Here is an 18,925-nt window from a genome sequence, read left to right as displayed (position 1 = left end):
GTTTTAGATTTAATTCTTAGTCTGTTAGTTTTGATCATCTACAAAACCAAAGCTTGTAATTGTCACATAGTATATGCTAAAATCAAGATTTTACAAAATACTCCAATTGTGCATATTGGATTTGCTCTAAATGAACTCTTTACTATTTTCTGGGCCCCCCATCAATGTCCTTTGCTATTCTGTATCATAGACTATTCTCTCACTCCCAATGTAACTAAACCAATACTAATATTACCTTTTCATTAGCACATAATAAAAAGAACTAGTACACTTGTTCTTTTTGTGAGTGTGTTTGTGTATGTATGTGGTATGTGTACATCTATGTGTGGGTTTCTGCACATGTACAGTATGCTTGTGCGTGCATGTAGAAGCCGGAGATCAACATCAAGGTCTTCCTTGATCACTCTGCACCTTACTTTGAGATATGGCCTCTCTCTGAACTTGGTGCTCATCTCGTCAGCTAGACTGGCTGCCACTGACCTCTAGGGATCTGCTTCTGTCTACCTTCTACCCATAACATGAGGGTCACAGATGCATGTCCCATGACCAACTTTTATGTGGGTGCTGGATCTAAACTTAGGTCCTTGTTCTTGCACCATGGGTACTTTACCAACCATACCATTTTAGCACCTCCTTATTCTTATGAGAATATAATGTCCAAACATCACAAACTGAGTAGAAGAGAGAGTAATACTTCATCTGTCATTTGGTTTAAATCTCTGAATATTTTAACTTCCTTGATTACTTAAAGCCATTTGTGGCTACAAATGAATAGGACATATTTAAATTCCTTAGATCTATCATGCTTTTGTGCAGATACATAATACGTGCATAAAGTTACTTACACTAGCTCAGAGGTAGAGCTTACCAACTTATTATGCTGTAAAAACCACATTTCTGAGTAATTCAAAGGATTTATACAAGAGTACTAGAAGCATTTAAAATGAACATTAACAAAGTCAAACTATGCCAGTTTACAAGTTTTAAATGGAACTTTGAATGGGGCCACATTTTTGTCATATAGTTCTTTCTGAGACTGCAGTAAGCCAGTGTGGAAGATGTTAACATAAAACGTTAGTTGTTGGCTTATATCATTAATGAAGTAGGATCAGCTATCCAAAAGAAAGGATGTATGTCTATAACATGGATATTTAAACATCAGCAATCTTAAATGATGTCATCAGTTTCTTTGTATAAATTTAAAAAAAAAAAAGTTGACAAATGTTGTTTCTTCCAATGCAGAGCTAGAATGTGAAACGGTAAGACAGGAGACCACTCGGCTACAGAATATTGTTAATAACCAGAAGTACTCAGGTGCAGACATTGAGAGAATAAATCATGAAAAAAATGAATTGCAGCAGACCATTAATAAATTAACGAAAGACCTAGAGGCTGAACAACAACAGATGTGGAATGAGGAGTTAAAATACGCCAGAGGTAAAGAGGCGGTAAGTCATGCCATATTCTGAGTAACCACTCATCACCGAAGACCTTAGTAAAGGTCTGTGTAACCAAGAGGAGTTCAGTAGGTAGAGTGACAAAATTTTCTAACACTGACACAACTAAAACACTCATATCCTTATGCCAATTCATTAACACCCCCAATGTTTATCAGTCAAATTTAAGATAAACTTGGTTTTCTGATAATGAACTAAGAAATGGGGGGGATGTATGTGATTCTAATACAGAGTGAGCAAGCAGGTCAGTGTAAGTAGTCATCTATATTTTCTTATCTTCATATACCTTGTAGGTAAGCTCCATCCCCATGTATAAAGGAAATATATATACACATTTATAAGAACTAGCAGTTAGGGGTCTACCTCAGTGATAGAGCACAAGCCTAGCATGCTCAAGGTATCAAGTTCAATACATAATACCAAAGAAAAGGACACAGCACCCAGTGTCTGAACCTAGAATGTGGTCAGACTTGATTTAGCTTTAGCCCATAATGTGCTATTATCTGCATGCATAGTCTGCATTTTCTAACCTTTCATAGCCTCCACTTGCTTCTTTAGAAAATGAAGTGTAGACTACATCAGTGAATCTGAAGTGAGTTACTTCAGGGTACCTTACCTCTCAAAGGCTGTGTGAGAAAGGGAAGGTTGTAAATCTCTGGACTGCGTAAATATTAGGTCTATGAAACTAAAAAGAATTAACATGCATTTGGATGAACAAGCTGGAAGAAGAAAATAATCTAGGAGGTAGGTAAGCAGTAACCTAGGGAGGGGCCCAACTCGGGCCTTGTAAACCAGAGAACTGGCTGAGAGCAGTGTCAAAGGATCTCACTAGGATATAAAACATTAAGCAATTCGTCTGTAACCTTCTTTTCTGTACTATATTTTTGCCCTGTATGTAAGTCTGGTAGTGTAGTCTTCCAGCACTCTTGTAAAGTATAACAGCTGCAGCTCCATCTAGATCACCAGAAGTGTTTACTGTGGGAATTGATTATGGGAGAAAGAACAGAGACACAGGTAATGAACTGGAAGCTTTTTCATTACTAAAAGGAGGCGCAGGAAGCAGTCGAACAGACACCGCTTGGTCCTGGAGAGTCTTCACTGTATTGCAGTAGAGTAACAAAGGAGGGGAACCTGCCCGGCTGTGTTCTAGGGTAAGGGAGGAGACACATCTGGGTCTAGAGAGCTTACATTCAGCTAGAAAATGTCAACAGATGGGTCACATTGTAATGTAAAAGGAAGAGTTTGGGAAACCTACGGACTCCATCAGAGGGAAAGGAGAACTTTCTGGTAACATTCAGATGTAGCCTTGAAGGACAGGGAGAAATATGAACCACTGAAATTTTTTTCAGTATAATTAAGATAACACTTTGAAATGTAAATTACCTATTTCTTTTATTTGGGATAATTAAAATGTTTCAATTTATATATTGTCAAATATAAGTTTAGGGTTTTGTTTTTTGTTTGTTTGTTTTTATTTTTGGTTTTTTTCAGACAGGGTTTCTCTGTGTGGCCCTGACTGTCCTGGAACTCAATCTGTAGACCAGGCTGGCCTTGAACTCACTGAGATCCGCCTGCCTCTTCCTCCCAAGTACTGGAATTAAAGGTGTGCACCACCACTACCCAGCTCTAAGTTTTGGTTTTATTTCATATCTTTATGTAGGTTTGAGAAAGTAAATTTTAGTTGATAATGAAACATGGACTTACTCTAAATTATATGGAGTAAATGGACGATCAGTTGTATACTGCTCACCAACCAGTTACACCCTTAGAATTATTGTACAAACTTTCATTTGTATACTTTTACATTGCTATCCTTTAATTATCAAACTACCAAAAACTGGTGTAACAGCTTGTTTTGAATTGCAGAAATGCCCATTGAAAACCACACAGTGTAGGATCATTTCACTTTTAACATTTCTTTCTGTGTTCTCTTTTCCAGATTGAAGCACAGTTAGCAGAGTACCACAAGCTGGCTAGAAAACTAAAGCTCATTCCCAAAGGTGCCGAGAATTCCAAAGGTTATGACTTCGAAATTAAGTTTAATCCTGAAGCTGGTGCCAAGTGCCTTGTCAAATACAGGGCTCAAGTGTATGTAAGTGTCTGTTCAAACTTGAGTTTATCCTTGACCTCGGGCTAGACTAAGAAGGAAAGCACTGACTCTTTCTTCTCAGTGGTAGAAATCTTAGTTCACACCTAACTTTTGAACTTTAAAAGCCTTTTCCTCTCTGCCTACTTTACCTCATCCAACTATCCACAACAAAAGTCGATTCCAAGTAACATATATGAAGACTATGTGAACAGTCTGGGGTAAGCTTTGTTCTCTAGTTCCCTTCAGCCCCTCTGGGGAGAGCAACATCAGCAAATGTCAAGCGCACACTTTACTGGTGGTCCTTACAAGGTTGGTAACCAGATCAGTTCTTCTAGCCAGAAGACTGAAGAGGGATAGCAGTGAAATCTTGAAAGATGAAGTATCTGTGGTATGTCTGTGGGGAAAGTTTCAGTACAACCACACACATGAAGGCATTAAAGTATAATGGATTATTTTTCAAAGCAGGAAAAAAAGAAATGTCAGTAATAACAACAACCACAAAAAAAACAAAAAACAAAAAACCTGTGCCTGATTTTGAAATGATCAAAGAGATTTGAGAAGCAAACACTTTATTGCCATATTAAAATTTTTAGATTATTCACAAGTGTAACGGATTTATTGTCAGTACTAACATGCCACCTTTGAAATACTTAGCTTTTGGATTCAAAAATGTGAGTCAAAAGCTATGCGTTTTTCCCTTGAGAATTATTTAGCTAGTTTATGGCCAAACCACCCTGAACCTGCCTGATTTCATCTAATTGAAAGCTATGCAGGGTCAGGTCTGGTTAGTACTTGGATGAGAGAATTAATTCACCTACCATGTGTCTACTGTGTACAGGCTGTGTTCCAAATGAGCTGTGTGCTAGAGATAAAATACCCACGTAGAACCTTGTTTTCTCAGAGATAGCAGCTTATTGGTGAACAGACATTGCTTAAATCAAGTTAGCTACATTCACACATACACACCCGCTTGTTCAGTGAGATAAGATCTTACTGTGAATCCTGGTCTACAGCTCACCATGTAGCCTGGCTGGGTCTCAACTGTGACAGTGCTACTGTTTCAGCCGCCTGAGTGCTGGGACTGCAGGTGTGTGCCACAACACTCAGCTTCTACATTTACTTCCTGGAACTGCCTGTTGACATCAGACTGGCCTCAGTCTCTTCCAGGGGCTGGGATTAGAGGGGTACAACACTACACTCAGTTTAGATTTACTCTCAATTAAGAAAAGAAAGTGCACACAGTAAATCATTGCTTACTGGTTTTGCAAGCCATTAGTTGTCAAACTAGGTACATTGATTTCTGACAGTAACCAGGGTACCAGGCTGAGTTTGTGAATCACTGCTTTGAATGGTTTCATATTACTGCAGCAAGAAAATAATTACCTAGGTTAAATAATCTTGTAAGAGATTATTCAGGTACAAAGAATATGTTCAGAAAGGGAGAAGATTTACTTTCATCTCTAGAAATATTTTTACACAATAATAAAACAATGGAAGTAGAAACAGGCTGCTGGAGAGAGAGCTCAGTGGTTAAGAACGTGCATTGCCTTTACAGAGATCCCAAATTCGAAATCCAGTACCCGCAGCAACTAATTTACACCTAATTGTTACTCCAACTCCGGGGGAATCCTGTGCCTCTGGCCTTTACAGGCATCTGCATTCATCATGCACGTGTATCCACAAAATTAATGTAAATCAAAAAAGAGAAAGTAGAAATAGTTAGGAATGATGGAGAGCATCTTTCATCCCAGCTGCTTGGAAGAGAGTTGTAAAAAAGCGTTGAATCTTTCAAAAAACAGGCCTGGATTGGTTTTTTTTGTTTTGTTGTATTGTACTATTTCGGGTTTGGCAAGGGTTTTCATTTGTTTTGTCTTTTATTAGAATGTGGAAATACGTATGGGATAGTACATGCAATGACACACGTGTGGAGGTCAGTTCTCTCCCTCCCACCTTTGAGTGGTTTCTGGAGATCAAACTCAGGTCTCTAGGCTTGAACAGCAAGCTCTTTACCCACTGAGCCATCTTGCACATCCTGTTTTTGTAATTCCTGGGATTACAGGCTTGTGCAACCACATCCATCACCAGGAGTTGGGTTTATGTTTTGTTTTTTCTTTTTGTTTTTTTGGTTGTTTTTTTTTTTTTTTTTGAGACAGGGTTTCTCTGTGTATCTTTGCACCTTTTCTGGAACTCACTCTGTAGCCCAGGCTGGCCTCGAACTCACAAAGATCCGCCTGCCTCTGCCTCCCGAGTGCTGGGATTAAAGGCATGTGCCACCACCACCCAGCAGGAGTTGGGTTTATGTTCAGTGGTTTGTTGCAGAAGATCTTGGGTTTGATGAACAGTACCAAAAAGGAACTGGTCAAAATTAGAAGTCAATAACTTTAAAAGACTTAGTTGAGAGCCAGGTGTGATGGCTCAAGGCTTTAATCTGAGCACTTATAAGGTAGGGGCAGGTAGATCATTGTGAGTTTGAGGCCAGCCTGATCTACATAGTGAGTTCCAGGACAGCCAGGGTTACATTGTGAAACCCTGTCTCCTAAAAACAGAAACAAAAAAGACTTACTTGATACATAATGGCCTATGGCATTTTGTTTTTTGGAGTAGCGAAACATTTTTTTTAAAGTACAAATGGCATTTACATGACATTGTAAGTATACTACGTCCACTGAATTGTATACATTTTATATACACTAATTGTATAGAACGTTTAGTTTCAAGTTAAATTTATTTTAGCATAACTATTTCTATTTAAACATTTTAAAGTAGGTGTTACCTCAATTTTCTCCAGACAATGAGAAAAAATGCAATATAGTGTTGAAATTAAATCAGTAGGTTAGAAGACAAATAGAAATGCAACCAGAATTATGAGACTAAGTCTTAAACAAGGTATTAAGAGAAATGGGGGGATGGAGAGATGGCTTATGGGAAAGAATGTGTAATGCTCTTGGAGAGGACCCAGGTTCGATTCCCAGCACCCACATCAGTCATCTCTGTAGTTGGAAGTTTTCCTGTGTCCCGGCCTGCTGGTGGTTGGGACAAATCTCTCCCACTCGTGTCCCCCAGGTAAACACACAGGGGCTTATATTAATTATAATTGCTGGGCCATTAGCTCAGGCTTATTACTGACTAGCTCTTACACTTGAATTAACCCATAATTCTTATCTCTGTTTAGCCATGTGGCTTGGAACCTTTTTTCAGTTCTCTGCCTTGTTATCTTGCCTCCTCTGTGTCTGGCTGGCGACTCCTGACTCAGCCCTTCTTCTTCCCAGAACTCTCATCTGCTCACCCTGCCTAGACTTCCTGCCTAGCTACTGGCCAATCAGCGTTTTATTTATCAACCAATCAGAGAAACACATATTCACAGCATACAGAACGACATCCCACAGCATACCTTACAACCTCCTGTAGCTCCAGCTCCAGAGATAACCAACACCTCTGGCCTTAGGAAGTACCTGCACTCACATGTACATACATACAAACACATAGAAATGGATTGTCAGGCATTGTAACGTATACCTATAATCCTAGCACTTGGGAGGTTGAAAATTGAAACCAGCTTTTTTCTCTTTCCTAAACCTTGTCTTCAAAAAAGTAAAAGATGTTTTCTCATCAATGGTATATTATATTTAAAATGTCATGGCTTTATTTTATTCCTCCGAAACTGTCTTACATCATAATATATTCACGCCTCATGGGAGAAGTTTTATAATTAGATATCTTGACTCCCATATATCATGTATTTTCTAGGTACCTCTCAAAGAACTCTTAAATGAGAACGAAGAAGAAGTTAACAAAGCTCTAAATAAAAAGATTGGTCTAGAGGATTCTTCAGAACAGGTAAGTGTGGCACACGGTAACTGAAGCCTAATGTTGAGTGTGACTTGTGGTTTCTGAGCAACAATGCCTTAAATTTTTGTTTTTTTTTGAGACAGGGTTTCTCTGTTTAGTCCTGACTGTCCTGGAACTCGCTCTATAGACCAGGCTGGCCTGGAACTCACAGAGATCCACCTGCCTCTGCTGGGATTAAAGTGCTAAGATTAGAGGCATGAGCCACCGCCGCCCAGTTTTGTTCTTTTATTTTTTAAACTATAAATTAAACTTGGCATTTCATAAATAGCTATTCAAGTAATCCACAGAAAGACGTTTTAAGCGTTAACAAATTCTGTGGAATCTGACTTTGTGAACTGCAGACATGGCCCTGTGGTAAAGTACTTCTTAACGTGTGCCTGGAGCCCTGGATTCAATCTCTAGTACCACCAAAACAAAAAACAAAAACAAAAAAATTACTTTTTATTAGGGAGACCTTTTCCTCTCCCCAGTTAAATAGAGGCCAGGAGTATTGCCTTATGCCTGCAATCCCAGCACTTTGCTTCCAGAAGCTGGGAGGATTGCAAGTTCCAGGCCAGGCTGGGTCACATAGCAAGACCCTACCTTAAAAATACAAAAGCCAAGAAATTGTATTTATTTATTTATTTATTTATTTATTTTTATTTCGTTTTTCGAGACAGGGTTTCCCTGTGTAGCTTTGCGCCATTCCTGGAACTCACTCTGTAGCCCAGGCTGGCCTCGAACTCACAGAGATCTGCCTGTCTCTGCCTCCCAAGGGCTGGGATCAAAGGCGTGCGCCACCACCGCCCAGTGCCAAGAAATTTTAAAGTGAAAAATGGACTGTGTTTAGAAATAGTGAAAGCTAGTTTAAATTATGAAGAAATATAAACAAAAAAACAATTTTAAGAAAAAGTTGATGAGGGGCTGGAGAGATGGCTCATCGGGTAAGAGCACTGCTTGCTCTTCCAGAGGTCCTGAGTTCAATTCCCAGCAACCACATGGTGGCTCACAACCACCTGTAATGAGATCTGGTGCCCTCTGAAGGGACACAGGCAGAACACTGTATACATAATAAATAAATAAATCTTTAAAATAAATAAATTAATAAGTAAATCTGGAAGGAAGGGAGGGAGGAAGAAAAGAAAGAAAGAAAGAAAGAAAGAAAGAAAGAAAGAAAGAAAGAAAGAAAGACAGAAAGAAAGAAAGAAAAGGAAGGAAAGAAAGAGTTGATGAAGCCAGGTGATGCAGTAGTTGATGAAGGTGGTAGTGGTGGTGGCACATGCCTTTAATCTCAGCACTCAGGATGCAGAGTCAGGAGGATCTCTATGAGTTGGAGGCCAGCCTGGTCTACAGAGTGAGTTCCAGGACACCCAGGTCTACACAGAGAAACCCTGTCTAGAAAAACCAAAAAGAAAAGAGTTGATGAGCTAAACCTGAGTATAGTAGTGCATACCTATAATCCCAGCTTTGGAAAGCAGGAGAATCCAGTGTTCTAGGCTACATGAGCCCATGACTCAAAACAAACAAACAAACAATAAAAGCAAAACACCATATGTGTATGTGGGGCTGGAGAGTTCGTTCAATGGTTAAGAACACTGGTTGCTCTTGTAGAAGACCTGAATTCAATTCCCAGCACTAACATGGTAACTCACAACCATCTGTAACTCCAGTTCTTCTGACTTCTAGGGGCACATGACACACATACCTACATGCAGGCAAAACATTTATATCCCTAAAATAATTATATGTACATAATAATTGGAGGGATAGCTTTGCAGTTAAGAGCACTTGTTCTTTCAAAGGGCCTGTGTTCATTCCCACCACCCACATGGTAGATCACAACCATCGGTAACTCCAGTCCCAGCAGATCTGACACCCTCTTCTGGCCTTACCAAACACCTGTATACATAAATTATTTAAAACATAGTTGATGATCTAGACATGGTGGTGCATACTAGTAATCCCAGCACTCTGGAAGCTGAGGCAGGAAAATCTTAAGTTCAAAGTTAGCCTGAGCTGCATAAGCAAGTTTAAGATTAGCCTGGTATGTACAGCAAAAACCTGTCTCAAGAAATTAGAAAATGGATAATAAGATGGATTACAGTATAAACAATAAAAATCTCAAAATGAAGAGTCAAAATAACCAGAAAAAAAAGAAAAGTAATTAGCTCTCAAAAAACAACTCCTTTAACAAATTATTTTATAGATGAGTACTTTCAAATATTAAAGGTCAGATGATTTTAGGACATGAAAATTTCTGTAGAACATAAACATAACTATAGGCCCATACAACAACTTACAGGCATCACAATAAGGAAAATCAAACCAGTCGCTGACAGACATAAAATGCAAAGCTCAATAAGAATGGCCATGGAAACATATTTGGCAAATATGTTTGTCTTATTTAAGACAAGGTCTTGCTCAGCATAGGCAAGTCTCTAACTACAGTCTTCAGGCCTTCCTTAGCCTTCTAAGTGCTGGAATCAGATGCATGCACAGCAACAGCTGGTCAGCAGATGCTTCTGTGTGACCCTGTGCCTGGAATGTAATAGATGTCTCCAGGACGAAGATAGCACAGCACCTGCCCTGGGGACTCCGTTCCACATAGGAAGATGGCTGCAAGAACAAATATTTCCATTAGGAGAATAAAGTCAGCTATGAAGTAGTAGATTTCATAATGACTTTTTTTTTTTTTTTTTTTTTTTTTTTTTTTAGTTTTTCGAGACAAGGTTTCTCTGTGTAGCTTTGCGCCTTTCCTGGAACTCACTTGGTAGTCCAGGCTGGCCTCGAACTCACAGAGATCCGCCTGGCTCTGCCTCCCGAGTGCTGGGATTAAAGGCGTGCGCCACCACCGCCCGGCCATAATGACGTTTTTATACATGCTTTCTTCTCCCGCACCCTGCCCTCTGCCCTCTGCCCTCCCTTCCTGTGTCCCACTCTTGCTCTTCCCTTGCCCATAACAGCCTCCTTTCTGCTTTCCCAGCACAATATTCCATTCCCTTCTTTCAATGCCCCATACCTGAACCTCTTAAGATCTCTTCTTCCGTCTCACAGTTCTCTCTAGTTTCATGAACCATCCACAAGTATACACAATCCTACTCACACAGAGACTTACATCAAGAGACTTACATGTGAGAGGAAACATACAGTATTTATCTTTCTGAATATAACTTATTTCAATTTACATAATGATTTGCAATTTGACCCATTTTCCCGCAAATGTCATGTTTTTTTATTACTTTTAAGTATATATATGCATGTGGATGCAGGGGCCCACAGAGGTCAGAGATGTCAGACACTCCTAGAACTAGTGTTATAAATGGGTGTGGACCACTGGTGTTACAGGTGGTTGTGAACCACCTGGTGTGAGTTTTGGGGATCAAATACTGGACCTCTAGAAGAACAAGAAGTGCTCTTAACCACTGAGGCATCTCTCCAGCAGCATGTTTTTTGGGTTTGGGTTTAGGGGGTTTTTTGTTTGGTTTGGCTTTTTTTTGGGGGGGGGTTGTTTGTTTTGTTTTTTTGTTTTTTGTTTGTTTTTTGTTTTTTCAAGATAGGATTTCTCTCTATAACAGCCCTGGCTGTCCTGGAACTCACTCTTTAGACCAGGCTAGCCTCAAACTCACAGAGATCCACCTGCCTCTGCCTCTCAAATGCTGGGATTAAAGGTGTGCACCACCACCACCTGACTAATTTTTTTTTTAATGCAGATGAATAAAGTTATATAGTGTAATATAGAACATTTTGTCTTTTGGTTTGTGTATGGACATCTAAGATGATTCCATTTCTAAACTATTGTGAACAGTGCATCAATAAACGAGAGTGTTCAAGTGTACCTGGTGGGACTTAGAATCTTCAGGGTGTGCACTCAGAAGTGAAGTGAGATAGCCAGATCATATGATAGTTTTGGTTGTAGTTTTCAAAGATTTGTCCATTTTTATTTTTATGTATGTGAGTATTTGTCCTGCATGTATATATGTATAAGAATGCTGCCTGTGGAAGCCAGAAGAGGATGTAAGATTTCCTCTGTAAGAACAGCCAGTGCTCTTAACTTCTCAGCCATCTTTCCTACCCCTTTCTAATTCTGACAAACCTTCATACTGGTTTCCACAGCAGCTGCAGTTTGTATTTTCACTGGCAATGCAGGAGGATTTCTCGTTCCCCAGATCCCTGCCAACACTTGTTGTCATTTGTTTTCTGGATGAAAGTCGTTCTGAGCAAGGAAGGTGGAATCACAGATCATTGGTAGTTTGCCTTTCCCTGAAGGCTAAGGATGTTGAACCCTTCATCAAATGTCATTGGCCAATTATGTTTCTTCCTTTAGGACTGTCTGTTCACATCATTGCCTCCTATCAATTAGACTCGGTGTTTAGTTCTTGCTGTTCTTACATAGTAGAGCCTATCTGATACATAGTGGGCAATGATTTCTCATTCTGTAGGCTGTCTCTCCAGTTGTGAGATTGTTTCCATTGTTATGCAGGTTTTAATTTCCTAGAATCCCATTGGTCAGTCCTGGGGGTTGTTTCCTGTGCTCTTACAGTCCTCCACATAGGGCATAGTTGATATGTCTTCCCTAGCAGGTTCAACATTTCCTATCTTAACATGAAGGCTTTGATCTGTTTTCAGTGTTTCATGTAGGGTGAGGTTCAGGACTTGGTTTCATTTTTCTACAGGTACATACCCAGTTTTCTCAGCACCATCTGTCAAAGAGGCTGTCTTTTTCCTAATGTGTGTTTTGTTTTGTTTTGTTTTGTTTTTCGAGACAGGGTTTCTCGGTGTAGTTTGCGCCTTTCATGGAACTCACTCTGTAGCCCAGGCTGGCCTTGAACTCACAAGAGATCCACCTGGCTCTCCCTCCCGAGTGCTGGGATTAAAGGCGTGTGCCACCACCGCCCGGCCCTAATGTGTGTTTTTGACATCTGTGTTTTTAAAAAAAGACTAAGTAGCTGCTGGGGCTAGAAAGATGGCTTAGTGATTAAGAGCACTTGCCAGCACCCATACATATAGCAGCTCACACCACTTGTAGCTCCAGTTCTAGGGTATCTGATGTCCTCTTCTGGACTCCATAGGCACCAGATATGCACATGGTATAAATACATACATACGTTCAGGCATACATACATATAGGCAAAACACTCATATACAGAAAGTAGAATCTTGAAAAAAAAAATTGTACTTTTTTAAAAGACCAACAAGGGCTGGAGAGTTGGTTCATCAGTTAAGAGTACTTGTTGCTCTTGAAAAGAGCCAGGTTTGATTCCCAGTATCCACATGGCAGCTTACAAACATCTGTTAACTTGGTCTCAAAGGATCTGACTCCCTTTTACCTCATTGGGCACCAGGCATACATGTGGTGCACAGACATCCATGCTAACAAAATGCTAATAGTCACAGTAAATAAACATTATGCATAAAAGAAGATATAAAAGTCTCATAATGTTAAAGAAATTTTGATGTTCAGTTATGATTTCTCAACCAAAGTTTTGTCCCCAAGCTGAGCACCATGAAGACAGAAAGCAGGAAAATTGTGAGGATGCTGAAGGAAGAGGTTCAAAAGCTGGACGATCTTTACCAACAAAAAGTTAAGGTAAGAACTTGACCAGTGTGTTCATTTGACTCCCATCTGAAATCTTAGCTGGATGTGGTGGCACACAAAAGCTGAGAGACAGCCTTAAAACTCAGCCAGAAAAGCCAGGTGCGATATCATCATCCCTGTGATCTCAACATTTGGAAGACCCTGGTGGGAGGGTTGGCACAGGTTCGAGACCTACCTGGAATACATAGCAAGACCATGTCTCAATAAGTAATAAAGCCATAATCTCTTGTATGTTTTTTTTTTTTTAAAATATGGAACGCTTCACGAATTTGTGTGTCATCCTTGCGCAGGGGCCATGCTAATCTTCTCTGTATCATTCCAATTTTAGTATATGTGCTGCCGAAGCGAGCACTCTTGTATGTTTTTATTGAGTTAGTGTTACGTATTCCCAAGAATGAACCCCAGTAAGGTATTTTATATAAGTAATTGTCTATTAAGAATCATTGCAAACTGGGGCTGGAGAGATGGCTCAGAGGTTAAGAACACTGGCTGTTCTTCCAGAGGTCCTGAGTTCAATTCCCAGCACCCACATGGTGGCTCACAACCATCTGTAATGAGATCTGGCGCCCTCTTCTGACATGCAGGGACACATGCAGGAAGAACAATGCATATATAATAAATTAAAAACAAAAAAAAAAAAGAAAGAAAAAGATTTGAAAAAAAAAAAAAAAAAAAAAAAGAATCATTGCAAACTGATTATCCGAACTAAATTCCAGACTATTCATAAGAGCTCCAGAAGGTGGATAAGGTGTAAGAGCACTGACTGATGTTCCAGAGGAACGGGGTTCAATTCCCAGGTCATCTGGAGTCCGATCACACCAAGATAAAAAAATAAATAAAAGGAGCCAGGCAGTGGTGGTGCACGCCTTTAATCCCAGCACTCAGGAAGCAGAGTCAGGCGGATCTCTGTGAGTTTGAGGCCAGCATGGTCTACAGAGTGAGATCCAGGACAGGCACCAAAACTACACAGAGAAACCCTGTCTCAAAAAAACCAAAATAAATAAATGAAAGGGAGAAGGGTCACGTGGTCCTTTTTTTTTTTTTTTCAAATGGGTTACAGAATTTATTAAGATATAAATTGAGGAAATACACTTACAAATACAGAATAAAGTAGATAGCTGAAGTTGTCCTCTGATCTGACCGGGAGTGAATCCACCTCGCAGGCAGATGTAGGGAGAAGGATCATGTAACCCTTGTTCAACTCCTTATCAGAGGTTGCATACAATGGCAGGAAGCACCACCTCCTTTTGCGTATAGTCCAAGGTCATAGGCAGAGCAAATACCACTACAGCCACTATTCTACCCAACCCTGTATTTTACCACACAGGTATTAAGAGGCCCGTTTATTGGCACTCAAACAACTTAATTAAACTTTCCAGCTGTGCCATTATTAGTTATACCAATGGAGTATCACTAATGGAAACATTTGTATTACCCTGTATTATATATATATTGTTTTCTGTGCAGTGTGAAATTTTTGGAAATTATAACACAAAATCTGACCTGCACATGTAATGTGAAATATGTGGCAATCGTTGTTACTTTTATCATATTTCTTCCATGAAAATTTAAGTTTATTCTTGGAAGCACTTATGTGAAAGACTTTGTAAGTCCATACTTCATCTTCACAAACCTAGAAATCTGACAATGATTGGAACGACTTTTGCTATACATAGTTAGTATGTGTGTGAAAAATCAAAGTGCTGGGTTTCCTATAAATTAGACTTGCAACACTGTTGAATAGACTGCTACCTAGAAGCCTCCTGCAAAGGGCACATTTGTGTTTATCATATGGAATCCCCAATGGAACAGTTAAAGAAGGCAGTCAACATCTTGGGAATATAAATGATGCAACATGATGTTTTTTAAATGCTTTACACACTTTATTTAAATACACCATGAGCAAATGGAATATAAGTATCAAGAAAAATTATTTTCTCCTGTAGGAAGCTGAGGAAGAAGATGAAAAGTGTGCCAGTGAGCTTGAATCCCTGGAGAAACACAAGCATCTGCTGGAGAGTGCTGTGAACGAGGGCCTCAGTGAAGCCATGGATGAGTTAGATGCTGTCCAGCGGGAGTAAGTTCACCTCACCAACATCTGATTCTTTTTTTCTTTTCTTTCTTTCTTTTTTTTTTTTTTTTTTTTCCATTTTTCATGACAGGGTTTCTCTATAGCTTTGGAGCCTGTCCTGGAACTCACTCTATAGACCAGGCTGGCCTCGAACTCACAGGGATCTGCCTGCGTCTACCTCCCAAGTGCTAGGATTAAAGGCGTGCACCACCACCTCCCAGCCCAACTAGATTATTAAATGGCTTTTAATGCTTGCAAACAAATCTATTGTTTGGTTGGTTGGTTGGTTGGTTGGTTGGTTGGTTGGTTTGGTTTGAGATTTTGTTGTTGTTGTTTGGGTTTTTTTTTTTGAGACAGGGTCTTTATACAATACATAGCCCTGGCTGTTCTAGAACTCACTATATAGATCAGGCTTCCTGTCTTTGCTGGGAAGGCATGCTCCACCACACCTGGCTGGACACATATTAAATAGTTAAGAAATACATAAATTATTCAATGAAAATGGAACTCTTCAATTTAAGAAGACCTACAGAGCCAGGCATTGTAACCTAACACTTGGGCTAAGAGGTGGAAGGTTCATCTGAAATAGAATGGAAGGTCATAGCACCAGGGTAGCTGACCACACATGCAGCAAACTAAAGCAGCTGGTGGAGATCTGAGGTGTGTGCTTACATGTGGTATTTAGATGGATTCTACCAGGTATGGTTTTCTATAGTCACCAACCATTTCTCAGGGGAATAGTCACATAAATAAGTGCAAAATTTGCATTTTTCTCAGGTTACTGCACTATGCTGATTTATACATTTATTTTTTTAGACATTAAACGAGTTGTCTTTTTTATTTTTAATTCCGTAGATACCAACTAGTTGTACAAACCGTAACTGAAGAAAGGAGAAAAGTGGGAAATAACTTACAGCGTCTTTTAGAGATGGTTGCTACACATGTAGGGTCTTTGGAAGTAAGTATGAAGGTCTTCACTGAATTCTAACAGCTATAGAAATTAAATGACAAATTTTATTTTTATGGAAACTTGTGATTTATTAAAAGAATCTTGTCTACTGGTGTGGCGAGGTTACAGGAGACCACTTGTATACTTTATAAAGTAGTGTTTTGTTCATGTGCATACACCCACACATACACCACCCTCAAAGTGGGGGTTGTGCAGAAGTAGGTCAGGCACAGTATTCACGCCTGTAATCCCAGCATTTAGGAAGCTGAGGCAATAGAATTGCTATTAGTTCATACCTGGCCTGTCTCCAAGAGTTCAAAAGTAAGCTGGGCAGTAGTGGTGTGGTGCACTCCTTTAATCATGCACTCAGGAGAAGAGAGGTGTATGCCTTCAGTCCCTGCACTTAGGAAGAGAGGGGCGGGATTGGGGATTTAGCTCAGTGGTAGAGCGCTTGCCGAGCAAGCGCAAAGCCCTGGGTTCGGTCCGCCCTGGGTTCGGTCCTGAGCTCTGGGGAAAAAAGAAAAAAAAAAAGGGAGAAAGGGGCACAACTTCAATCCCAGCACTCAGGAGGCAGAGGCAGGTAGATCTCTGTGGAAAAAAGATAACTACAGTCCAGCAACGTAGGAATAGAACTATAGCTCTATGCATCAACATGAGTGAACTGTCAAATACCAAGCAAGCACTGGGCATGATGGTGGCACATATCTTTAATCTTAATGCTCCAGAAGCAAGAGGACTGGAGACTGAGGCAGCAAGATCACCATGGTTTCCAGGCCCTCCCAAGCTACAGAGGGATGACTTTTCTTCTTTTGGTTTTTCGAGACAGAGTTTCTCTGTGTAGTTTTGACGCTCGTCCTGGATCTCACTCTGTAGACCAGGCTGGCCTCGAACTCACAGAGATCTGCCTGGCTCTGCCTCCCGAATGCTGGGATTAAAGGCATGCGCCACCACTACCCTGCTAGTGATGACTTATCTTAAAACAATAAAAAACAAACAAAAAAATGCATGCATAAAAAGTTCATATATTACATGTAATAAATACAAAATTTAAAACCAAATCTGAGTACAGTATTAATCAAATGTTGCATAATGATGGTGTTACATTCAGAGATATGTCACGAGGCAGCTGGGCTGGTTGTAATCATTATAATGTCCTTATACAAAAACCTCCAGGTTTTGTTAGAGATTGTATTCTCATGAGACCATTCTTTGTATGTGCTGTCTAGTCACTAAAACATCTGTACAAATGACTGCATATCATTAACACACATAGCTCTGAGAGGATTAGAGATATTAAAAAGCATATTAGCCAGGTGGTGATGGCACACGCCTTTAATCCCAGCACTCGGGAGGCAGAGGCATGTGGATCTGTGAGTTCGAGGCCAGCCTGGTCTACAGAGTGTGTTCCAGGACAGCCAGAACTACACAATGAAACCCTGTCTTGAAAAAAAAAAAAGGAAAAAAAAGAAAGGAAGGAAGGAAGAGAAAGAAAATAGAATGCATGTAAATATAAGACTATTTTTCTTTTGAGATGGTCTTTCTTGGCAGCCCAGACTGGCATTAAACTGTGATCCTCCTACCTCAGTCTTTCAAGTGCTGAGTTTACAGTCATCTACTATTATTACACCTAACTAGTTCTTTCCCTAATTTATAAGTGTCATTCTTGTATGTAAATGTCTTGAAACAAAATTAATGTTTGTACATTAAGAATTGTGAATTGTTTCCCCTAGAAACATCTTGAAGAACAGATTGCTAAAGCTGACAGAGAGTATGAAGAATGCATGTCTGAAGATCTCTTGGAAAATATCAAAGAGATTGCAGAGAAGTTTAAGAGTAACGCTGCTCTATTTAAGGCTCCTGATGAGTGAAGATAAATTAATGGTGGCTATCTTTTATCTTTCATAGACATAACATTAGCTTAAAATATATCCCATAATTATGATAACTTGGTAGATTAACTTTTTAGGTGTAACACAGACCAGTTAATAAAGTACATTAGTAAATTGTAGGTTTTGCCTCCCATTTCTGTGACTCATTCTGATGTGAAAGTACCTGGTATGGGCTAAACCAGGAGTTGGTAAACTACAGTGTGAACCAAGTAAGACACACCCATTCACTGACTTTCTGCAAGTGCTTTCCCACTGTGATGGCAGTGAAGCAATATAAAGAAGGGACCACTTGGCCTGCAGAGCTAGATATATTGACTCTCAGGTCCTTGTCATGTGACTTTTGGGGGTGCGGGGTAGGGTAAGGAAGGGGGACAGCATCTATTCAGCTGGATGGAAAAGGTAACAACAAACCAAAGAAAGGATTCCATTCAAATCCAGATGGTGAATCAGTGAGTTCATTGGGGTTACTTACAGGATGGCAAATGACTCAAGGCAGCTACACCACCAGGAAATCTGGACAACATGCAGGCAGTTTTATCATGAAGAGTCCCACCCATGGCATGGGCAGATCACAAACAGCTACACCACTGAAGAGCTCTATAGGCAACTTAAGGGAGGCTACACAACCCCAAAGTTCCCACACTCCAGTCAATTACTCACCTTTTATAGAACCTCAGGGCAGGGACTCCGGAGCCCCATAAGCCCCTCCTCCATCCATGAGGGACTGTCACTCAGCCTGAGCTGTTCTCATTAAGACAAGAGGAGCCCTTTCTAGCCTAGGGGAAACACACATGGTCCTTTACTTTAAATTTTTCAGATCATTTGTTTAATTACTGCCTAATAAAAGTTCTTGAGCTGGGGGCTCTGGAGGGATGGCTCAGCGGTTAAGAGCACAGGCTGCTCTTCCAGAGGACCCAGATTCAATTCCCAGCACCCACATGTCAGCTCACAACTAACTACAGTTCCAGGGGATCTGACAAATTGAAAAAAAAAAAAGTTTTTGAGCTGGAGATGTAGCCCAGGTAGAGAGCTTGCCTAGCGTGTGC

At 40.1% G+C, this 18,925-nt stretch overlaps 1 protein-coding gene and 1 non-coding gene across 3 annotated transcripts in view; one reads left to right on the top strand and one right to left on the bottom strand.

Moving 5' to 3' along the window:
* The window catches only part of Ndc80 (NDC80 kinetochore complex component), a 37,871-nt gene extending 19,873 nt beyond the window's left edge, over window positions 1-17,998 (top strand). For both annotated transcript variants that reach the window (XM_059278217.1, XM_059278218.1), the window contains 7 exons: window positions 1,243-1,448; window positions 3,397-3,549; window positions 7,294-7,383; window positions 12,869-12,961; window positions 14,917-15,047; window positions 15,897-15,999; window positions 17,721-17,998. In XM_059278217.1, coding sequence (XP_059134200.1) covers window positions 1,243-1,448; window positions 3,397-3,549; window positions 7,294-7,383; window positions 12,869-12,961; window positions 14,917-15,047; window positions 15,897-15,999; window positions 17,721-17,858 — 914 coding nt within the window. In that variant the 3' untranslated portion in view covers window positions 17,859-17,998. The remainder of the gene's footprint in view (window positions 1-1,242; window positions 1,449-3,396; window positions 3,550-7,293; window positions 7,384-12,868; window positions 12,962-14,916; window positions 15,048-15,896; window positions 16,000-17,720) is intronic.
* On the bottom strand, window positions 13,216-13,322 carry LOC131923735 (U6 spliceosomal RNA). The gene has a single exon (XR_009382670.1). It is a non-coding gene; the product is annotated as a U6 spliceosomal RNA (small nuclear RNA).
* Window positions 17,999-18,925: the final 927 nt, after the last annotated feature.

Source organism: Peromyscus eremicus, chromosome 13 (assembly GCF_949786415.1).
Source record: "Peromyscus eremicus chromosome 13, PerEre_H2_v1, whole genome shotgun sequence".
Lineage (NCBI taxonomy): Eukaryota > Metazoa > Chordata > Mammalia > Rodentia > Cricetidae > Peromyscus > Peromyscus eremicus.
Note: the sequence above shows the minus strand (reverse complement) of the source record. Positions and strands in the feature narration are given on the sequence as shown.